Consider the following 25,737-nt stretch of genomic DNA (forward strand, 5'->3'; position numbering starts at 1 on the left):
GAGATGTTATTTTTAGTTTCTTTGGCACTCCCTGTAGTTGGTTTCAGTTATATGAAAGCTCTCTCATTAATTTTGGATTCTTTTGAACGCAGCCAACGATTGATTAATGTTCATGTGCTTTCTAGTTGGATTATTTACTGTGCTTTCTTGCTTTAAGCCAATGCCACTGTGCTCGACGAATGATATCCAAGATATGTTCAATTAAGCTCCTATGTGCGACGACTTTTTGTAAAACACTTGAAATGGAGTGGAGAATTCAACTCCTACTGGATCATCGACTTCAAGATGTTATATCGCGCTCTCAGCAATTCCCATAGGGTATCTAAGATATTGCAGATTGCCATATATTTGTGCAAAGTATTGCAAAGTGTAAAGCAAAGTTGCATTTCCGACTATGCACGTTGGAATTAATCGTTAGATGCTTAATTGCCGTTCGAAAGGCGTGTTTGAGCAGCTGGCTATTCCATTATGAGAATGCTAGTCAGGCGCTGCCTCTACAAGGATCAAAGATTTGTAGTTGGATTAACTGATAAATGGATTCGAAATCTATCGACTATATGATTTGCTAAATCGTGATGCTTTCTCTGTTTATGAAAAGTTGTTCACAAATCTTAATATTGATTGAACTAATGAATTAGTTGCATTGCTTCCGTCATCTGAGTTTGACAGCCAATATAATTCGGCTCATGTTCGGCATCAATCAATCGATAATGGCCATTAATGGGCTAAATTATATTAGCGGCGATTTATTGCGGATCGATCAATGGTTGAGTTGTGAATCTTGGAAATATCTTTTGTGTTTAAATCGGAAGACAAAGGATTGCAATGAAATAACGCGCTGCTAATGCACGTAGAATGGTATCTACTTGTCGACAAAATATTGAGTTGATTTAAAAAGTGTGACTGAGGGTCCATTTGAACTGTGGCAAATCGCATTCGCTGCTACGAACCAAATCATTTTACATTCGTATATCACTTGCGCACGCCAATTTTTAAAATATCCATGCGGCGCAATCATTACACCTGTTTGCCAATAGGTAGTCTGCTTCCCGGCTTGTGATTGTTGAAATGCTATTCTGCAGAACGAAAAGAGTGACGATATCCAATCGTGAGTGGAGATCAAGATTGAGATCAATTTATTCCAAAGGATAATACTAGCTGATCTCGGTTTTGGCCTAGACGGATATCAGTGACTGCAACAAGTATCATTGATCTTCTTAGAACGTGTCATTTTTTAATCATTCAACTCACTGATTTCGATAACCAACTTGACGACAATTTTAGCTTTTCAATTGGCTAATTGCTGGATTGAAACCATTGCGAAATTGATCAAAGTATTCATCAGTATTACCGTCAGATTACAGCTGTTTAGAGCAAAAGTTATGATGTTTGTTAATTGATTGATTATCACTCTTACTTAATGATGTTATTGTTTAATTTGAGGTTATTGGTGTGCTGCACTGAAACTTGGTCAAAATCCCGATTTTCAATGAAGTCGATCCTTCATCTTTCCAATTTGTGTTGCCATGCAATCCTATCACCAAATCTACAACCGCTTTATAGCAGGTTCTACGCAATTGATGTATTTCTCTATCAATAATTCAACTGTTATCATTCTACTATCGATATGAATTTTTCCTTATAGTTACTCTATTCGTACATTTAAACTTAATCTTTATGCCAATGAAATTTGTCCAATTCCTCTGAAAGCTCTTCGACTTCTTACTATCCACACTTTCAAATCGCAGCTCTTATAATGTACTTGGGATATTCTAGGATCTTATTAGTAAATATGCCTCATTGATTAAATGGCTGATACTCAAATATTGCCGTTCACACCATTGATGTCGTACTCACCACTTTCTGAATTACTTCTGCTATTGAAATGTACCTTTTTCTTCTGTTAGGAACGCGCGGAAAAATTGCGTATTGTGTTATCAGAAGTATTATTGAGAAAGCCAACGCCACGTAATTTTACTAAAGGACGCACATTAAAAATATATAAATCATTGTCCTATATTGGTCAATCAATCATTCAAATTTATTACATCTTTCAATGTCAAATTTCAACTGCTATCCAGTGTTCACTTTCCAGGGTATTCGGATTTTCGGCAAAATTTGATATTGCTCACAATATCTTCAAAGAAATCATTTCCTCAATTCAAAGACCGTTGATCCAATTTGTTGGGAGACTGATATATGGCCGTTGTTAAATCATTGGTTAAGAAGTGAATCACGATTTACGCCGATACTCATGAGTCTATCATTTGACAATTTGTCGCTGCTACAAGTGTGAATCGATCCACATGAGGGTTAGCTAGCATTTTTGATGCGTTGAACGCAGTTACATTCAAAACTGCAGTAGCTGGAATGGACAATGAAAATCAAAATAATGATAATCTCATTAAGCTGAATGAAGAATTTCGCATAATATGTAGAATCCAAGAAGGGAAGACTTTTAGAAACGCATTCACTGCGTCACTTAAAGAATTGAATTACAATATTTGGAGAAAGAAGATTGACATGGTATCCCCTCCTTAGGAACGACAGTTCATCAGTTGCCTCTTCAACGGCACTTGTAGGGTAGCTACGAAAGATGGTGGAAATGATCTTGGAGCCAATGGTTTGACTGGCAACGGTTTCGATGTTACCGAACAAAAGGTATCCTTATCTCTATTTGATACGATCAGGGCCATCGTAGAAGTGAAAAAAAGAGGAATGATAGCAAATTCATCCGAATGAATGGAACGAAGTAATAAATCAAATCAATCAACTTTAATGCTTTCTGAACTTGGATCATTTAGGTATGGGGATTTAGTGATTCCAGCAGAAATTGCAGACGACGATAGAAAATTTAATCCTATTGAAAACTGCCATCGACGAAGAGTCCTGATTCACTTCTAAGTAGCGAATGAAAAACGATCAGAATAAGAATACGAGAACTTCAAATTGATTGATGATCATCTCCATCTCGAATATGTTTTTGCTTCAGTTACATCAACAGATGATGAACACGGTGATCCATTATTATCTGACTAGATAAGAAAAGACATCAAACAAAAGTGTCAAAAGTGCCAATATTGGTCCAACAGAGTGATCGGATATCCTCCGTTGAATAAGTTGTTCTTCTGTGAGGCACATTTCAAATTTAGCTGGAAACATCAATAGATTAGTGATATCAGCTAAGCTGGTGAGTGTGCTGACACATTGTCATTGTCGGTGCAGCTGTTGCATAGTATGAAAAAATCAGAAAGCTATGTCTGTTATTTGCGCAAGACGTGTGCCACATAACATATTGCTTCACTCCAAACGTCAGTTGGTTGCAATTCGCACGAACCGCGGCCCCTGGTCATTAAATCAAATGAGTGCCATTAACTACAAGTGGATACAATCTCAAGGATATTTAATTTCCGTTGAGCACCAGTAAAGGATGTTTTCCGCCTTTAGGCAACAGATCTTTTTCACCTGTTCACATCCCCGAAGTATCAATTATTGACGAACATATCGCAGGTGACTGAGAGAGTCGAATGAAAGCTGTTTAAGGTATAACTGTTGCAGCTCAAAATTGATCAATTAAAGATGATCAAAGTTTCGTCTATAAATCAAAATCTACTTACACAATAGTTCAGTGATTATTATTATTTGAGAGACGTCGGATTGGCAGAAACAAGTTTGTCCGTGTTATTAAAACAATTGATGAATTCAAAGGAGAAAAGCGAAGACAGTTCTTCGTCAGAGAAAGTCACGTCCATCGGCGCAGAGCACTCATTTGATCCTCTCAAATTGGAGAAACACGGATGTCAAACATAGATCGACAAAAAATGAATCAACAGCGGTCGGAAGGAAACATTGATGTTTCCCATTGGAGCCTTCTAGTAACCTAATGAATAATCACAATCACTTCAGCAGCTAAGTGTTCAACGGATTTGACGTATAATTAATTTGGTTCGCGATTGCAATATGATAGAATTAGCTGGTAGCTTTGAGTAGTTGTGAGAGCTACTGAGAGCAACTTTAATTGATCTCCTTCGTTTAAATCATAAATAGATAGTACTTTTGACGACATATTTCTCTTACTGACAACCGTAACCGATTAATAGTAGGAAATGGAACGAAGAAGAATGAGACGTAGTTACACAAAACAATATTCATTCATGCAACCGTTGTAAGTCATATATCCAAAACTACGACAACCATTGGATATTGTTCCACTGTGAGAATGGTCTATTTTTCTCTAAGAATTGAAGCGCTTCAAATGTAAATAGGTAATACGCTGCTATAACAATATAATTCGATTAAGTAACAGCTGACAAAGATATTGAACAGGCATTTGTTTGAATAGATAAGTATTATCAATTAATTCAGTCTTCGCTTGTAGAAGTTGCACTACTAGATCGTCTTTTAAGCTTGGTGTTTGCACTTGATGTAAGAAATATTTGAAAGCAAATTGCCTTAAAAATTATCAAAGTAGTTATATTTTGCATTTCCACAAGCAACGTGGTGCATAGTTTAATTTGGTCGAAGTAGATATGGTATATATAATGATTTTCAAAGCGTTTCCAATGTAGCCGTACAATTATTTTAAGTTGCAATGTCAGAGACATTGTCATCTGAAAGGATTAGACAGAGTACCACTTGCTTACCGGCGATGTGATCACCAATATAACGATGATTGTGAACAACATGCATCGAACGATTATGAGTATATCGATCGCGGAGAAATATCACGCGCAAATGACTATCAGCATGTCAATGATCAAAGGCCACGGAGTCGTTAGGCTCATCTCAAACGTTCTAAATTAGTTATCCTTTTTTCATTCAATCAGTCAGTAAGTCAGATCCATTTTCAGTTAGTGACAAGCCACAATCAACGGATTCTTTGAAGAACAGGAGAGCAAGTTACGATTTCGCATTGTGAAGAAACGATTTGTCATTCTTTGTGATATTAGCGCCCGCCCGCTCATCGTGAACGACAATCGTCTGTTGGATTCTCTCGTCCACAGGTCAATGAATGATTGCTTCAAATCGAGTTTCGCTATGAAATTTTACCTGACCGATATATATTTAAACATTAATTTTAACAAAGTAATCAGACCAGTCTGCCGTTTCAAATCCATGTTGTCTCACTTCAACGATACCGCATAGATAATGCCCTGAAGCCGTCACTAAATCATTGTCTAGAAACAATAGTGGAATTGGATAGTGACATGCAGCAATATTAGCCGTAAATGGTGAAAAGCAACCAACGGATCCAAATTTTCGAAGATCAGTAAGTCACCGATTGATGATTCGAATTCTATTTTAATTCTGTTGGCTGCTAGGCTTTCAAATTTTTTTACTTTTGCAACTCCAGATGGCAATGAGATTTCCTAAGAAATCCATTCAAACATATCTCGAATCTATTAGATGTCTCGTAAGTATGAACTTCAACGAACAATTTTGATTATCTCTGGCCTCTTTTTGCTAAAATACTAATGAGTGGAGTTATCGCTCTAGTAGTATCATCCTTTGGATTTTGCACCAGCCAATATATTACCAAGCTGAGTAAATAGTAATCACCGTCGGTTTTAAAGCGCTCAACGATGGCACACACTGGGACAGTGCCTAACGCGGAGCTTACGACAATCTTCCAACGTATTGCCACAATAGGTAGAGATTAGATTTATGAATGCGAAGCCCCATGGCTGCCTTCCAAGGATCATTTTGGACGTAACTGATGCGGCTCGGGAGTCAAGATTAACTAAATGATTGCTTGGGCCATTGAAGATCGTTGTCGTTGCTTTCTCTTGGCAGAGACTGTTGTAACTTTTGGCGGCCAATGGAAGAACTAATCATACTGCAACACATTTGATATGTCGTGCATTGACATCAAAATCCATTCAGCAAAGCTCGAGATGAGATGCTTCTTCTACTATTGCCGCCTAAAACCAGTGAAAGCTCTGAATCTTTTGTTATGCATTTGCTAGTGCTTCAGCTTTGTGTATCACGACTTGAACCAACGTTGGTGAGTCTAACGAGTGAACATTCGTCTACTCAAGAGAATCGAACCCGTTCGCGGTACTAAATATCCATTATGATTGTTCTCGAGTTTAAGAATGCTCTGAACTAGATGTCGCATAAATGCAGTTTAGTTTTGAAGGCAATAAATGCACTTCCATAACGACAATGATACCGTGCAGTTTGCAAGGATCCTTCAATAAATTTAAACTCACCAATATGTGATTCCATTGGTTACCTATCATTTTCTTTTGCAGATGGTGATGGGTATCCCTAATCGATGTGAACGCTTTTTTCATCATTAGACAGAGTCACTCGCTTGAAGTTGATTCTACTCATGTTAAAACAATGTACGGAATCCGGCATGCTCACTTTCGTAGTCGGTCGGACGATTCAACATTCATTTCATAGCAACATCAAATTGTTTCTCAGGAAGACAACCAATGGTCGTTGTTGACTCACCATTTGGAGCCGCAACAATTTCACCAGAGATTTCATAAGCGGCTGCAAAAAGAACCGATTCAGATTTCTAATTTGATGTGGCAATAGATCAGCTGAAATATCAATGTTGAAAGAATGACTCATCTCAATAATTATTGAAGTTTTATTAGCTTCCCTGATTAAATGTGATCGTTATGATTCACTCGACGAAACGACTGTATTTTCTTAAAAGAGTCAAACTTTCAGAAAAACCGCTTCGAGCTTCAAAGATCTGAAAATGTTTTCTCTTATTTGATTTCAATAGCAGATCATCATATTCACTAATCAAAATGAGGCTGCTAGAAAAATTCGGCTCCGCTCCTTCTAGTAATACGTGCTGTGTGGGCATCATGAGTTAACACCATGATATGTACCATTGATGTATTTCCTAAAAATCTTTTTCCGACGTTAGGCTGCAGATATATCACAAATTGATGGATAAAGCATTCCATTGCGTCACATCTAATGCGTTCACAGCTAAACGACTCTGGTTAAAAATCTGTTCCAACAACTTTGGGTTTTAACTTAAGAAGGGCAGCATGAGCAGCAGTCGATCTAAATCGTGGGAAGAGATTTGAAACCGTGTCTGGTCGTTTTTTGAGTTCTTCGTCATTTACTTCAATAATTGACGCTTGTAAGCAGGGTTTATGCAGTATTTGCATTTTCCAAAAGGGTAAACTAAGACGCATCCTCTCAATTTAATGATCCTTTGCACACTTTAGCACTGCCTTCCTTGAAATTTTTCACTCCTTAGAACTCAAAAGAAGCTTTGATTAGTGCTTAAGCAGTTCCTTCAACTGCTATTGTTGTTGCATTCTTAGAAGTAGCAGCGGTCAATTCCTTTGAGATGAACCCAGACGTATCACCTCCATTGGTCCTTTTCATGGTGAGGAGACTTTGAAGCAACGATCGTTCAGCGCCGGTCTCAACCGCATCAGTCCCGAATTGATGACGTATCATAACGATTTCATCAATGTCGTTGTGGCCAATGTGTCCATCTTTGAAGAAAATTCGAAGACTTCCAACGTAAAAATAGAAGATCAGAGACGTTTGAGACTGTACATTGTACGCTCTTTCAATGGATAACTGATCATTATACACTAATACATAATGGATTTGAACGGTGCTTCTCATAATTTATTTACTTCAAGTAAATATCGCAAATGAAGAAAACCGATTTGACTAATATTGAATTACCTTTTCATATCTATCGCAAGAAAATGAGTAAATTAAAAGGTCAAGGTTATCTAAATTGTAGAAATGTAATTAACTGTAAGAGGAATAGCATTCATAAAATATGAGCAACGTATAAAAATGATAATGTTCCGTTTGATATCATATTAAACCAAAACGCATATCATTCTGTTATAGTGGATATTGTTGAGATGTAACGATAGGATACCTTAAATTAGAGGTGGATTCAGTGTAAGCTCTCGAAAAGCATATCTGCAGGTGAAAATAGATGCCCGGTCAATCTGACAGAGAATCCTTTTACTGAATGATTTATAAAGCAATAGAGATGAAAGGAATTAAACTTTTTATCAATATTTCACTGGTTCAGATTCTCCAGTGCTGATGTTGTAAATCTTAATATTGTTCTAATCGTCTTAATTTGAATGAATATGAGAAATCGTTCAATCGTAAAAGATTTGACCCTAATTGAGTTTCTTCGTTTTCCACTTCGGCACAAGTTGTCAATATTGATGCTCATTGATCGCAAGCTGTAAGATTATTTTAAGTCCTTGCAATGGTGGGAAATCTTGCGGGGTCAAATGACTACTAAGCGGGTTGGTGAGATTGTCTGGTGTAATAACATAACAGGAACCAATTGTCTATTGGAAAAAGGTCGTCATTAGCAAGATATTGATTATTAAAATGCTCGGATCCATTATAGCAGTAAATAAAACAACAATGAGTTAAACTCAACGATTATCGACATAGAGATTTCCAAAGGGGACTAATGTTTGAGCTCATCCGAAATAATATCAATATAGAAATCAATGATTTGTTGCTTCAGTCAGTGAAACCAAACGACGTTCAGTGGAATACGATTGAGATTGTGGATGATGTCATGAGGACCGTGTGAGCACGTTAGAATTCAACAGCCCATTGAAACCTCTTGGATTCTGTTTTGTGATTGTACCACTTTCACAACCAGTGTCACAAATAGTCATTTGCTCGTGAGATGTTTCCAGAAAACAGTTTCTGATTGTAACAAATGAAGTTGTGTCAAGAAATCTAATATCCGCATGATTCATTTGAAGATCATCATTGTTTTAATGAATGGAAAACTCTGATGTTTGACAATCATATTGTGGAGCCTCATAGCGCCAGATTAATGATGACTACCCGGACTGGCGATACGATTCCGCATAGCTGATGTAGTAAAGAAAACGTTGATTGTGACAGTATTAGCCTAAAATAGTACTGGGCCAACTGTTGAGCTCCATCAGCAATCAGCATTTCCATCATTTGTTGCTGTGTCAACATCATTTTCAAATAGTTTCGCCAATGGTCGCTTTGATTCGTCTGAGCAATTGCACTTGGCAATCCAATTGAGTGTTTTCAGTAGAGTCTTCTTTGCGAATTTTGGATAGACTGCTTGTCTGCACAATGTCAATTTCATATGGCAATCTTGACCATCTCATCTCTTTCGATGGTGGAGTTTTTCTATGACAAACCCCATTGCTTGGTCAATATCACTTTCAATATGCGCAGCAATTGAAACATAATCATCCTAAATAAATATAAGTCAACTTCAAATGTAAAGAGCCTACGTCTATTTATTGTTTAGAGCAGAAGTCCTTAAAGTAAAGTTATTCTGACCAATATGGCATGATTCTAATTTGCGTAGTTAGCGGATGGTGGTGTTGATCAACTTTTACCTCCCGTGGAAGGACCATCAGCTTCTCACGGATAGAATATTACACCAACCTCTCCAATGATAATAATTTCACTAGAAGTGCCAAATGAAAGAAGGCACTCTTTTGTCAATACCTAAGGGTTGTTTTCTTGGATGTTCAATCATTGTCTTGTTCCCTTCAGCTGGAATTTGTTGATGGTTCGTGATTTCGTTCGATGAAAGATTGTTAACTGGATTCCTTGACGCACCATTGAAGATGAATGGAAGGTATGCCAAATCTGTGCGTAATCCGTGTGACACAGATTGATTGGCGGTACATTTCGTCGCTCAATCTTGAATGGGGGGGAGGATACCCACAAAGAAAAATTGTTTGGGTTGCAGAAATTGAACAATGGACATCCTTCATGGCAATGGGGCTGCTATGAATCGGAACCGCGTTGAATTGAACTCTAAGAAGCTGGTCGCGGCCGTCATGTTGACTTCAATTGGTGAATTCGATGGACGTGCGGGGTTGTTAACGTCAGAGTGTTGTTACTCCAATTGATTGAATATAATGGCAGCTATGTTGAAACGACCCTTGATCAGCGCGGCCAAAATTTTTGTTTCAACCTGCAAACCAAATTTCCATTCGCTGAAGTCCGGAGTATTTTTCCAAAAGTAGTACTTCAACAGAAGCTTACACCGAAAACGATACTTTCTTCTAAGAGTCGAATCTGCATATGATGAATATGCTATGACAACTGCGTTCCATAACGCAGGTCAGTCAAACTATCGCACTACACCCACTGGTTGACTCAATTGCCAGTGGAGAAAGAATTGATCTATAAGCAGCACGATTTCAAACTATTTTTCGATCTGCAATGACGCCATTATTGTTTTGTCCGCTTCTATTAAGCTTACCATTAGCATAATTTCACTGAAAATTACTATGATAATCACAATTATTCATTAGAGTTGATTTTTACTGAAAACTGTTGGATGCTTCTAATTGAAAAATCAAGCAGCTAGTTTGACAATTGGATTGTTTCCCGCAGTATTATTTTACTCTATTACTGTTGTTTAGCTTACTCATTTCTATATGCATCTTGGACTTTACCCTACACAATGGTGTGGATAGTTTTCTGTTCGTAATAATCCAAACGAGGATTGTATCCAAGTGGCCAAGAACCGAATTTGTCGCACAACACTACCGAGATCCCCATGCCTTTCGACATCCAATTTTGGCGTAGCCCTGATGTCGTAAAGCACATCCCTGCATTGCAATCTCAGAAATCTATCGCGGTTCATCAATCGATTTTTTAATTATGTCTGGTTGTGGTTAGAGACCAGCTAACTGCTCCACCTAACCCATTCTTGGAGGCTAGGGCCATGTGTATATAACGAAATCAACTTCACCAATACAACCCGCAGTAAGCGGGCTCTCTGAAGTATTCGCAGACGTTTAGCCAGTTGATTCAAAAATGGTCACTGAGTAGAGCACGACAATGAAATCCATATGTATCACGTCATGCGGTCATTTGGTTTCCGGTGAAGCTCCGCACTCTTGAAGATATATCACCAATGCTGTTTTTTACAAGAGTGGCCAGGATTCTGTTTTCCGTTGTTAGATATAATTCACTGCTTTTTTTCCATACATTGTCATTGATTGGCGCAACAGACTTGATTGACCTCATCCATTAAAGTCGGCAGAAGGCGATCAGTAGGCTTTCTGAAAACCTACTGAATGACTAGATCTGTTCAATCAATATCTGATATTGATCTCCATGGGTGCCGCGGCGCCATCCACTGGTGCTGAAACTGAGAGTCGCCGGCATTCATTCCGATAGACACCCTTTTTTTACATCCTTGGGATTTATAGAGTACTTTGCATTTGCTCAACAACGTATTAGAATACAAAGTGGCTCTCCAATGGTCAGGGCAATTCTTTAGAACTAGCAGAATTGGGGTTTGTTGTATCCTAATTTGAACGTGTTTTGAAGACGTCCTCAATGAAAGTTTAAAATCAAGAGAAATTATTAGCGAATCTCAAATCCCAAAACACAATAGTCGCTATTGATAATGACCCGCTGCAAAATGCTGAAGAACTTCAAAGGTTGACGCCTTCCCAGCTCAAAACATTGCATCCAAAAATACCAGTGTCTAACTCCTTGTTGATCTATGTTCTGTGAACGGTAAAAGTGAGAACCGATGATGAACGCTTGGAATCAAAAATTATTCAAATTGCTAATCGGTTAAAAAAATGAATCGGTCTGAAAGACCCTCAAAGAAATAAATGGAACAAATTCTAAATGTTGTTGCAGAAAATCTATACTCTAAGAAAATTCTGTTTGCCTCTCTTTTTCCATCAAGTCTCCACGGTGGAAATGACGTGTTAGATAGAGTGAATGAAAATTACTGCAACGCAACTTAATTTGAACTCTATCTACACTCTCCCAATGAATGCCACACTCCTACACTGCAATTTAGATACTTGGAAAATGGATTGTATATCTTAACCCTAACTTCTCTTTTACCCTCATCTGCTTTTCAAAAGGCAATAGGAAGAGCTTGTTTTGCTTCAGCGATCATCAACCTCGGTGGCTTAACAAGGTAGACTCTGTGACTAGTGAAGCTGCAAGAAAAACGATCCTCTTTCTTAAACCAAATCAACCCACAAAGTGACATCTAGAGCCACAGACTGCGGACAGCCAGTTATGGCGTTGTGATTATCAGCAAGCAAATGCTGAACCGCCATTAATTCAGCCAGCGGAGTATTCAATAGCAACGTCGGCGATGGTCATTGAATTATCAAACAGATTAATCTCAACTCGGTTTGTGAAATGATGTTCTTTTGATGGAGTTTCAACTTGTTTACCTAATTCGTTTTGGAGTCTGAAGTGTAGTAATTTAATTCGAGTGTTGATCGTTGTGAGTAGCGCGAATGGATTGCAAAGCCATTTGGCAGTTACCTTTGTGCCATTCTTTGGCTGCTACCCGCTATTGTCTTTGAAAAGCTGCGTACTGACATTGAAATTATAGAATACACCCAACCAATTGTTGCTGAACATAAACGAAGTTGGCAATTGGGGATCCTTGCACATTTAAAAAAAGTGAAATCAGTGTGCGCTGCTATCATTAATATTATCGGATAACATTGCAGTCTTCTTTTCGATTTCGTTTTGATTGCAGTCATGTTACAGATATCAAAGGCCGTCGTTCACGATCAGCAACTAAGATTTAATTGAAAGACAAACTCCTCTTCCGTAGTGATTCAAAGCAAACTTCTCTGTAGGGAGCCTCATAGAACACTACATTCCGATCTGTCTTGCCTGTTGCGGGTGGCTGTCGCGATGATTGGAGTCCCAGGACAAGTTTCCAATTGAAGGGGCAGGGATTTGTTCTCAAGTAAGGAATCCGTGATAGTATATTGCCCTACACCAACTATATATGAAAATACAAGATAGATGTGCTCGCCAGCACTCATTTTGCAACTGGATTGACTGCAGAGCGTCACAGGTTCAATCCGGTGACAGATAGCGAAAAACGCAACCAACGCATCCAGCATGATCACATCAGCTTCCATCTGCGAAGTCCAGCCCTCAGACGTTAGGGATAGTGTACTCGATCAATACAGTGAGCTTGCAAAAAAGCGTTTTCATGGTCCAAGCGGTTACCATGTGTAGAAGCAGCACAACTACTCTGGAAATCCGCCCTAGGGCACAGTGCAATCTGTTCGAGACCGAACAGCATCTTTTTAAAGGAAGCCATGTTCGGGAAAGAAGCAAGAGGTTTTGTAAAGCTGGCGCTCTCGTTCAATCTGCAGCGCTCTCGAAATTGTCAGACATTGACCACTGGGTGGTTCTTGATCTTGTAGCTTAAGAAAGACCCTCTGCCACCACGTTATTTTGGTTAGATGCGGACAAGTCGTTCTCTGAGCAGTGGCACGAGCTTCAAGAACGAACTCCTCCATAGAATTAAGTGCTGAACAATATAAACAAAATTAAAAGATGAACCATTAATCAGTTCATATGCAAACCGAAATACTATAGAGCACTGATTTTATCATTTTAAAGATGCGAAAGAAATGCAGCGATGAAATGAATTTGTAACGGTTGTAGCAATAATCTATAAACAGTAAATCAACCAAACCTATAACATAACTGTAACACAACCAATATCTAATCAATAAAGCAATATGAATCAAGGAAACGAAGGACCACACGTAAAGCTCAAATCCATATCCAGCAACAATTCATTCATTGAAGCAATTTATCGGGATCTTTGAGCAACGGAGCAATTTCCGGGTTAGTCAACATAATGGCAGCATTACTTATTGTATCCACTCATCAAAAAGCAAACGCAAGATTGCAGGAATCATGTCCAAAAGTCATAGCAATTGCGAATCTGCTTGGGCCATTTGTAGTTGGTGGGATTGCTTGCAATGTTAAGAACAGCATGGGAATCACTTAATAAAATTTGTTTAACAACATTTGTAATAACCCAAATGAGACACAGAAATAAATGCGAAGCTTGTTTGACTGCTTCAATGAGTAATTGTATTTAGCCCCAAAAGTCAGCAAAGCCACTGACAGCTGCTTTCGTCTGTTTGAAGTAACAGTCATTTGATGAATGACAAGCAGATAACCAGCGACAAAATTTCGATCACCGATGTCTACAGCCCAGTCACGGTCAAAAAAAAAAAATATCTAAACTGACGAAACAGCGTTGTAAGGATCCGATAATGCGATTCACTATAAATGACATATCAACCTTCTTGCTAAGCTTGAATGGATCATCCAATGTGCACCGAGATCATGACTGAGTAACCCAGCAGCCAAGGCAATATCATACGGTAAATAGTTTGCGGCAGATAAGAACGATCCAACATTTGATTTAAATGTGATAATTTGAAACAGGAAGCTGAGAACCAACTCTTTCAAATCGTACCATATATGAGTTAATAAGAATTGGAGTGGCCGGCATACCAGACGGATAGATCTTACTTCGTTGAATCATCTTTCTTTCAGAAGTCTCCATGGATTCCGAAGGACCGTGTTTAGCTTTTGAGCTTCGTTAACTATTGGAAACCAACGCCGGATTACTCCAAGAAGTTTCATTTTCAAAACCGCAGTCATATTCGATTCCAGCTGCTTGACCGAATCATCTGACGCTCCGGCGGTATTAGCGACATGGATATATAATTATAGGCTGTGGTGCCGGTTATTGAATAAAAATAGATTCACCGTGCTTAGTTAAAGCTGCTTCAAAACCAATTGATTGGATAGAACTCACCATTTGCTTGTGGAACCATAAAAGGGATCGAATGAGTCTCTTAACTGATGTCTTTAGCTTTCAAAAGTTGAATGGTTACTGAGCAATCGCAAATTGAAAAGGGTATTTACTGTCAATTCCAATAGCGACATCACTATTAGAGACCTCTGTTGAGCGATGATATTGTTAGACATTGAATCAGAATAATGCTGAAACCGCATCAAAGCCTATAAAATTTTCATACCTAATTGCAGGACTAAATATGTCTAGATAATCTGTACATTCAACGTCAAAAATGTTGTGAGCAACTGTTCTAGCTTAAGCAGGAGCACCAGCTTGTGCTGATATTGCTTTTACGCCGACCGAGATCCATCAGGTCTTCTTCAACGGAAAGATCATTCAAAAACAAAGTAATGCTTTCCCGATCTCCTTTAACACTGATTGTCCAGTAACCAATCAGATTGAGTTGGCTGGATTTAGCTTTGGCAGGTGTAGCGGTCATAAGGCAGCTCACAAGTCTCTCAGAGCAGACGTCTTATTGCGGGTACGCCATCAATTGACTTTAATCAATTTGACTATTTTTTCAATCAGTTCAAATTCGATTTGACATACTATACTCGTTACCGCAAGTTGGTTCATCAGACATTAGGCACCAGAGTTAGCATTACATTCTTGCAGAATATAATCAGTATTGGCTAGAGAATCCTTTGAATCTAATTTGCTTCGAAGGACACCATCCATCTCTTCAAATATTGAAAGGATGATGAGGTATCAAACATTGCCATTTGATTTATTCCTCAATGTATCTTGTGAAACCGCTGCAGTTCAGTTATCTCACTCATCAATGAACGTGGGCAGGCTCCACTGCGTAGCACCATCGATGTTCGGTATAACTGCACGGGCGGCTGCAACTGACGGTGGATATACCGCGACCGTTGGATCTTTCAAAACAGACAATTGTTCCATCAAAGCAAAGAACAACTCAAAACAACAACAACGCTGTTTTGAGAAATATGTACACTGTAGGACTTTACAGCGATTGTGTAGCTAACAAAAGCACCAAGAATTCTTGAATTACCCAACTTGAATTCACCGAATTATTGGTGGGTGGTGCTATAATCAGTACATCCAAACACCTCCGTCGCTGTAGCAGTTGATTTTGTTTGGAGAATTAAGTCCGAATATAAAGTGAACCGAGCTTTTAGTCTCGTGGAGATCAAATTATTCCAGGATACTACTCAGATCGCAAAGTCTGTCCTCAAAGAATCGAAGCAATAGTTTCATCTAGCAGCGTCGTGCCCTCTGTCGCCCTTGCTACTTGCTCTCATTCACCGACCCCAATTTGATCATACTCGTAAAAGAACTAACCATTGATGTCTTACATCTTCGGCTTCACTAAAATCTTTCAACAGCTTCGGTCGAAACTAAAGATTATATTTGACTGTAAGACCCGTTGTATCCAATACATGGGTGGTAAATTTATTATTGAATGTTAACTTGCCAACAGAGATTGATCAAGTCTCGTTTAGAACTGCAACTACATCTTCGGAGTGACCATCAACTACGGTGAAAAAAATTCGAACTTCATCAAGAGCAACCACTGGCATTCGCCCAGCTATATCAACATCAGAATGACCAAGACTGCAGTCACGTGTCTTCTAGATGATTTATGAATATTCCAGGTCGAATTTCTTTTGCGACACGGTTCTCAATTTGATCCACTAGCAGCAGAAATGCGGTCGGATTAGGCTACGTCTAAGTGAAATGTCTCCATTTGATGATATAAACATGTAACCGCTGCTGTAATATTGAGCGGGAAACATGATGAGGCAGCAGGGATGTAATATAGCTTTGAAACACCTCGTTCATGTGATAATACACCATTCTCAAAAATCCACTGATTTTGACTGATGACTAAGATCGCTTGTAGCAAGCAGCGGAGATTGAAATGATGATTGCACCGTTGAATCTATAAAGGTCAATCGTAATAGATATCATTTGAAAATGATATTCTTTGAATTTTCTTCACATCGCTAATAGGGTCAGCAAATCCAGCAGTCCGCCTGCAAAGAAGTTTGAGTTGTTGAATTAATCATGGTTCGCGCCAATATGGTGGGAAGCACCAGAATATCAATGAAATTGATTGGAATTCAACATCAGCTCCGATGCTAGACGTATCCACCGTGCACACACCGACTGACTAACATTGGGGCATCGCATCAGCCGCAGCAGCAGACGCATCAGCAGAAACTGATGTGTCAGTAGCAACTGGGGGAGGTGCCAACTTCTTCAATGCTGCATGTGCCTTGTGGTGACAACACTAAAACCTCGGTGACTTCCGTTGTGGCTTCTTGAATTGATCCTTAGCAACCCAAACAAACACGGATCATGTTAGGCAGCCAGCAAATGATTCATCACTAAGGGGAGTACCAAACCACCTTTTTTGGTCAAACTATCATTGTGAGGGACTGCAAGCAGAGTTTGATCATTACCTCCTAAAGCGGTGTCTGAATCGGAAGCTCCATAAATGTGGCGGTAATTCGTTGTAATTTGTAGATCTTGAAATTCTGCTGTTCAATTTGTTCAAAAATTTATTGAAAACTTTTTAATTGGTGATTATGGTTTTTTAGCTACCAAAAGATAGTGACCTGTGTTTGATACAGCATCAGCACCAACACTTCTAACCCAAAGCTTTTGCAAGTCAACTAATACCTGACGGTAATTCCTCTTCTTGTATTCCACCTGCTTCAATACCTGATTATCCAATCGGCTGCTAACCAGGGTATGGCCAAAGGAATCCAATGCAACATTAGGCTTGTCTCAATCAACTTGATCTACAAGATTAATTGCTCTTGTGATATCGGCATGAACCAACAGACAAGCGGAGCTGCTGTTAGATGTCAAACAAAAGCCCAAATCGTTTCGTAAGCCGCATTTAGTTGTATCAATGATCCTTGCCATCAATTATGCAAATTTGGCTAATGACTTGTTGTGGCCAAAGGCGGAGAATATATTGGGGTAATGATCTGCATAAAAGGAAGAGCGAGAAAAATGTGACCTTTGCGGATGTCTACAATCTTCTTCACGAGTCTCACACAGGTCCGCACCAGTGTTGCTCGGTGATCTAACCCAGTTCCATATAATAGAGAATGGCGATGTATTATCGGTTCTTGTTTCTTACATACATTTTCATTCCGTTAAATTGTCAAGGATTCGATACATCCGGCTATCAGCCGTAGTGCAAATGATCGCTGGTGTGAATAAAAATAGCTAATCGACGGATCTAGCATTACTATTTTAGTTTTGGTGAGAATCTCAAACCAGCTCAGCGTGGGCAGTAGGATTAAGTGATTGAGGAGTACCATGCTATTTTTGAGGAAGAAACTTAGTCAGATAGACCAACGGTTCACTGGATTTCATTTGCTCTTTCGTAGCTACTGCATAGATAGCTTGGGCTGCATTGCGAAAAATTCTATACAACTGCCGTTAACGAGGTGGAATATATGCCAGAATGGGTAACATCCATAGAACAGTTTGTATTCAGGGCCTCCATTATTATAGCCTTGTGACTACTTACTGTTAGGTGGCAAGACCGACAACTAACATCAGTAGCTTCAATGAATTCATGAGTGCATGGTGAGGCAATATAGTCAAGATCTGCAAAGCCTATCGACTTGGCAGATTTGTCGACGCTCATTCGGCCTCGCACTCCACCTTCGACAACAGGGCTTTCAATAGATTTGCCGAACGTCGCAAACTATGTCTGGTGACGGATGTGATCTGGACACTTTTCAAAATAATAATGTATTCGCTGCTACCTCATGTTCCGGACTGATTGGTTTTCCATTACAAAGTTTTGGAACGGCGCAAGGGGAACGAAATGACAAGGTCCAACAGGCTCCAAAAAGACTATATTTCAATCCACTCAACTGCTTCTCGGGCTGCTCGATCCGGATCATCACTTTTGGCCGATGCCTCTGATGCTAAAGCTGATCCGAAGACCCCCAAAGTAGATCTGTCGCTGTTAGCTTAGTCGTTGATGAAACCAAGCATCCTCTTGTTGAATTCCGATCAGTCCTCCTATGATTGTAGTGGTTGTTAAACTACTAGTGCCGTTGCTGATTGGTTCTGCGACCTATCTGCTCATTAGGGTCAGATCGCCGATAATGGCAACAATATTGCTGACATCAAATCAACTGGCACTGCAATGCTTTCAAATGTAAAATTGCTGAAGAATGTTTTTTATAATCAGGTTGCTGTCCGTTTATTTTCAGTCGGCGCTTCGGCAAACGGAATGACTGAATTTTGTTCAATCTGATTGTGATTATTTTATTGATGCATTGGCTGGAAACAGGCACCATCATGACTCTATGAATGTTTTGTCGCGCTATGAGCGGTTCTCCTAATTTCCATTGTTTGTCTTGAAGAATTAGGTCATTCAGCTGAGGCTTCTATAATACGTAAAATGAAGTTTTACCGTTTTCGGCTGCTGGTGGTTCGAACACAGATTCTTGTCACCATCGGTGAGCAACCAAAAGTTCTAATATGGTCTTTACAGGCAGCCCAACGGTGGTCTACATTATCTTCATGTCAATACTGCAAAGCCAATGTCACCTGATGCTGCCTACGCGAGTCGTTGTTTCCACTCCATGTTATTGAATTTCAAAAATAAATTGCCGCCCTCCAACTTGAAATGATTGTTAGCTGTTGTCACATTACTGTACAATAAAGGGTTCTCCCAACTAATATTGCATGAAGCTGATGGTAGTGTCAGATCTAATGACTGTCTTGCTTTTAAGCTATTGATTGATATTTATCAATCTTCAGGAATCGACAATGAAACGTTAGTTTCTTTGGGATCCCATCTCAGTCGTCCGCTGAACATTGCCTAAGAACGATCACGAAAATGACAAGGCATTCATAATTGAAATTAATGATCCTGCTATGAGCGGGAATTAGCTGTGAAGTGTGCAGTATTGTCGATGAACTTGATCTCTATCGATGAAACCGCTATATTGACGTTTCATTAAGAAATACTGTATTGAACGAAGGGAACTGCTGCTACGATGAAAGAGTTTCAAAGTTCTGCTTATCCTGTATCTCCAAAGCAAGTCAGGGAAACAATGTTAGGAGATGTCCGTTTTCTCTGTGCTTCTGTTGGCTACTTCATGAGTGGAGTAGCCTTAAAAGTGAGTATTTCCCAAAACAGCTGTGTCGCTTTCAGTTGAATTACTTGCTTTAATGAAGCAAAATTTTGTTTTGAAGCTTTGCTGCTTCATTCCATTCATCGGTGATCTCCATGGGCGGTTGAAGTTGCAGCCAATTCTGTTGAACTCGGGAGGAAATAAGTCATCTGCAGTCAATGAGAAAGGTAACACAAATGGAATTGTTTTTGACGATGGATGAATGAATAACATCAATGACGATAATGGTTAGACCGATATTACTTGAGAAATTGAAATGATTAATGGTGGTCTTCACAACGAAATGCATTTAATGGACTTTCTCGCGCGACCACTGAAAATTATCAGGAATTTGATGATGCGAGCGGAGATGCAGAGTCACTCAAAGACCAACTCGTTGGAGCACAAATTGTTTGTCGAGCACATTTTGTTGATTTTGAAGATGTAGCTAAATTGTTTACAAATGATTCAAGAGATACAGTTAAGGACATGTCTCCTTTGACTGTTTGGCTTGCTGCCCTTCCTGCGGCTACATCGGTTTCAACAATTTCTGCAGACCCAAACTGCGTAAGTGCTGGTCAATCGGAGCGCCGGCTTTGCCTGAAGCCATTCAATCGAGTTGGTTGATGTCTTCTTCGATGAAAGAGGTATTGGCTATCTTCATCGGAGCTAGCACCATTCAGTGGATTTGATTATGCCATACAAGTTGTCTTCGGCTCTTCAGATTGAAAATATCAATACGATCCAAGCATTAGTTTTAGTAATTAAGAAAAACAATCGTGGGGGCCTTCTTGCTGTTTTATCATTAATTTCTTTAAAAGATCAACAAATAAACTTTGGAAGAGCATTGCTTTGCGGTGTTTTTCACCCAAGCTTTTGCAACGAACTACATCCGACAAAAGAGATTGCGGTGTATCGTGTGACAGTTCCGCATTGGCACATGGAGATTTCTGGATTGAACCAAGTGATTCAATTGTTGGCACTAAATCACGCTATATGATGGGGCAAATCATTTCCTTCCGAAGGGGGTCGCATGATTTTCATTTGCGTTTTCTTTCAAAAGACAAACACCACTCCTTGCTTGCATCATAGGTTGACATCCTTATTGTTCTTTGTTCATTGCATACGGTGGTCAAAGTGGCTAGACCATATCAGAGATCGTTGTTGAAATGAATGATCTTGAATAGATTCAGCTTCAATTTGTTGGACTTGATGTCGCTCAACGCAACGACTGTATCTTTGTATCCTTAGAGATCTGCGAGTGATTGATGACTCATCTGAAAAAAGTAGATGAGCCTCATTCCCCGCCACAACAGGTGATTGTCATCCCGTACTAATTGCTTTTTGAAGCTGATGGAATTGAGATAGATGCGGACGAAAGGTCACATCAAACGAAAATTGAGGGATTGTTGAATATTGTTGAAAAAGATGAACGAATGATATGTATTATCCCGTTGAGATACTTCGACGATAATTGGTTGCCCCATTTTTAATGAGTTTCTTTTCTGCAAAAGAGTGTTAACAAATTTAAAGTTCTCCAATTTATTGTCTTTGCAGTGCTGTTACATCAGTTGAGTTACTTGCATTCTCAGACTGTTTTCGGTTGCACAATTCTGTAATAGTTAGAAAATTGAGTGATATTTGCTTTTATTACCCAAAAGCCTCTTACTTGAATGTCCAAAAACTGGCTTAGGTAGCCTTGCAGCTGGTCAAGATGAATAAATCTGTTAAACTACGGCAGTCGATGAAACCGTGGTTTTAATGCAGGTATTGAATTGTATTTGAATAAGGTCTGATAATCAGTTATTTGCTGAGGTAACAATTGTTCAATCAGCTTGGCTATTGATTCCACCTTTCGCAGAAAGACCAAACATATACGAATGGCGAATCAGTTCAAAAATGGGTTGTCTATTGTTCCTTTTGGTTTTGAAAGAGTTGGTACGAGTAGTCCTGATGCTGATATGTTGGCTCAGCCAACCATACCTCCAGTGAGGATATATCTCAACTACTCAAATCAATCGTTGAAAGGCATTTAGTGTTGGATTGGATGGTACGTCTTTTCGGTCGAATCTTTTTATTATTGCTTCTTTTGTTTTTTGTTCCGACTGTTTCTGTGTGATGATGGGTTTGCGTTGCTCGTATTAGCATTATATTTTCAAATGAGTTGACATCTCAATTGTATTACTTCAATTTATATTCATCGAATGAAAGTTAAGGCCGCTAGTAAACAAAGAATTGTTTGGTTTTGAAGTTTCATCTATTGATTCTCCTATTCTTTTGTCTTTGTTCTGCGCTTGATTTTATGTTGGGGCTCATCTTTATAGCCTGGGCAGTGACTGAGAAAATGGGTGTCCGAGCACAAACAAACTAACAAAATTGCCGGTAAACGTGTTGAAGCACTGAAAAAACGATCTCCCAAGCCGCTTTCTTTAAAAAGGTTGACGAGTCTTTCCAGTAAAGGGCACATGGCATTCTTTCAAGAAGGGGTATTTTTTTTTACCCCAACACCCTTTTCTGTTAATTGGACGTGGTTGCAATGTCAACCCACTGCACTGCGCCGGTAAGAAAATATTTGGATTTAATGCTCTGCATTCACCTTTAATGACCGCTCGTCGAAGACCAAAATGTGCTTGGTACGTTAATCGAAGTCTTTGATTTCATCGACCCGTTGCAGTAAGTTCAAGATACTGAGTTAAGGAGAGCTGTTGGGAGCCGTGCTAATGTGTACAATCCGTCCTTCGGTTTCTCTCACCGGTGCACTCTTATGAAGCTCTATCATCCATCTGAGTTTCCAGTAAATAATGCTGGCAATCTGATGGACATTATTTTATCAGATATTTTCCGTAATCTAGTTATATTAATATTAACTCGATTCCAAATTTTGGAACATCACGCAACATGTGTTTCTTTTTAATGGGGCAGCACGAAGACTGTTTTAATAATCATCTAAACTTCCATCTAGAAATATTGAAGGCAGTGACAATTAAGCTTGAATCAAAATTCCATTGGACTCTCATCAGCCAATTTATCAGCAGCAATGGTTGGAGTCATGTTAGAAATTTTACTACACTAATTTGTAATTGAAAGTGATATCTATTGCCTGTTGATAATATTGGACTTTCACGATGAACGCTCCTTTTAGATTGTTAAGTATGTTTTGGTAAGATTTGCTTCAACTCATTTGAGAGCGCGGATTGTGCAGCCTTTTCTGACTCTACTGTTAATGTGTCATTTTCAGTTTAATCCTTGCTCGTATATGGACGCTATTGCAGTTCTAGCAGTTTATTGTTCTGTTCAATATTTTATTCTTGATTAAGAGATTCAAAGCCAGTTGATTTGACTATCTTTCCTTTGAAATATGCTTGTCCTAACAATTAAGCAACATGTTGGGCAAAATGACGATCGAGATTCCAGACACGGTTTTGGATTGATTACGATTAACATTCTCATATCTGCTGGCAAACCCCCGTGGTAAAGGAAACGACTTGCAAAATAATTAAAGATAAATGGTTAAAATGATAAGCTTAAATACAAATGATTCGGCAATGCATATAATGGTTATCGTGCGCCGCTCTGATCTGCTGTATTTTATTACTGATGGATCGCGGCTGCCTTTTATTACGGAGACCAATAGAATCGTTTGTCACTTCTTTCAAATATTTGTGAACAGGGGGAATTCCAAGAAATGAGTCTGCGGAGCAACATGGATCGATGATCAATTATGTCATTAACTGACTAGGCGTTTCAAAAGCAAGTCTACGGTTATATAGCTTAGGTTGGAAAATCTAAAAGAAGCCCCCCTTGCTGCGTTTTTAATGTTTGAGAGTGGAGATACTGCAAAGTCCGTCTGTAAAATTTGATCAGCTCCGACTCACTTGCAGTTGTCCGCAAAATAGAGTGGCGTAGACTCAACCTGATTTTGGAAATGATTTCAAATGAAGAGTTTTGTGATGTTCAAAAAGGAAGTATGAAGATAATAAAACACTTCTAAGCTTAATCAAAGGAATGATCTTGAAAACTACGGTTGAGTGGCCTATGCAACTTGATTTGAGCTGCACGGCATCCAATTCCAAACAATAAACATATTCTAAAGAAAACTAATTGCATTTGAGTTGGTACTGCTCTAACTCCTTATTTTAAGCTAATAACAACAGCATTGGTTCATTAAATTTGGAGATTTCTTGATCAACAACGGGTTTCATCATTACACTTGAATTACATCAATTTCGACAATTGGATGAAGTATTCTTAACAAACACGTTACCCTGGAAATCGTTTTTCGCAGAACGATATGATAATCGAGAACTGATGAGCAATTGAGTTGAAAGAAATGTGACTGCGACATGGGATCAGACAATCATCCATCGTTGATGAAGGGCTTCCAAACTTGAAGTTATGCTGTGAAGACTTTGCGCGAAATTCAAAAATGACAAATTTGTCCACAAAACAACCAAATCGAGAAGGATGAAAAAGTGATAAACATTGATAGAGTTCATGAATGAAAATGAAGATTTTTTATTTGCTTAAGCTGAAGCATTCAGAACATAATATGTCAATTATACGTATGCAAAACAATAGTAATACTTGTGGATGGATTTTCTTGCTTTCATTCTATTGCAATTGATAAGCAGATTCGGTTTGTGCGGCGAACAACATGTTCTGGGCTACCGAAATGGAGATATCTGAAAACATTTATTTCATCATCTCCATCGACTTTAATTTAACTTTTACGATGGCAAAGGGAATTAAAAGAGTTTGGTTAATATAACATTATCGGAAATGACGAGGGCCCAGTAATGTCCAAAACAATGGCACCAACTTTTCTTTTGTAGTAGCGTAGAAGTGTCAAACAATTATTTTGAAAATTAGCCCTACCATACAATGATGTAAAATATGAATAAGCTTCCACTTTCAATGAATGATAAGAGGAATAAAAAATTTTAAATTTTGGTCACTGTCGCCGCTTAATTTTGTATGAGCAACAGCTGGATTGGAGGCCCAAATTTCTTTGGAGTAATGTCCCACCTGGATTGGATTTCGTTCCAAGATGGAATTGCGCATTAGCGGATTAGAGACGTCTTTTCCGTCCCAGTACCGTTACATTTAGCTCCTCAATATCTGTCTGCGGATTGCTGCAGAGGCCCCTTCTATCGCAACTCGGGTTGCTACCACGGGTGCCGGCCATCTCCTTCTTCTTCCAACTTTTTAAACCTCATTTATGGACATATATTAAGAACTATTGTGGTGACGAAGTGATCCCTCATTTCGCCAATGATCTCGGTAAATGGTTGGAGTAATTAATGATTGCTGCACGATTCTCAAAAATGATATCGGTCTTGAATCGTGCCACAGCCTGCATTGGTCTGCTGGCTCAAACTCTTCTCAAAGAAATCCATTGGGTTGATAAAGAGAAACGATGGCAGTATGAGCCAGCTGAATTGATTGCATAATGCGTCGCTTTGATGATGGAATATATTTTGGGCACTAGTGGAAGATTTGTAGCAGACCAAAAAATTATACGTAAGACAAGACTTTAGTAGACTAAAGAACGACGAAGAGAGCGCCAGCCCCATTCAAATAGAACGGCGCTGATTCGCAGAGCGTCCCCCAAAACAGACCCGTGAAGGACACAGGGGCACTGAATGCAAAAATACGGCAGACTCATAGCGGCTCACCTTAACCAAGTATCCAAACATCATATCGTTCTATCTTTGCCGTAGAGCATTTTAAAAACTATGCCAACTACTGTTGGCGTTCAGCAAACTCTATAGAGTGGTGAGTGTGATTGATCGAGATCAGGATTGGATTTACAGCACCGAACAGTGGACTCCAATCGCAACCACGGCCTTCGGAAAAGAATAATTGTGGGGTAAAAAGAGTGCGGGTGTTCAGATACTGGAATGTGGATCTCACTAGGGACGCTCTGCAATGTTTGAATCAAGGAGGCTTGAGGTAGTTCTATCT

General features: G+C 39.1%; 1 protein-coding gene across 1 annotated transcript; it reads right to left on the reverse strand.

Annotated features, from left to right (window-relative positions):
- Positions 1–7,257: 7,257 nt before the first annotated feature.
- ASCRUDRAFT_70241 (uncharacterized protein) lies at positions 7,258–7,611 on the reverse strand (the record flags this gene model as incomplete). The annotated part of the gene is made up of 1 exon (XM_020191763.1): positions 7,258–7,611. One exon carries the CDS (start codon positions 7,609–7,611, stop codon positions 7,258–7,260), a length of 354 nt encoding a protein of 117 aa, XP_020047311.1.
- Between the last annotated feature and the right edge of the window lie 18,126 nt (positions 7,612–25,737).

Source organism: Ascoidea rubescens (assembly GCF_001661345.1).
Source record: "Ascoidea rubescens DSM 1968 unplaced genomic scaffold ASCRUscaffold_6, whole genome shotgun sequence".
Lineage (NCBI taxonomy): Eukaryota > Fungi > Ascomycota > Saccharomycetes > Ascoideales > Ascoideaceae > Ascoidea > Ascoidea rubescens.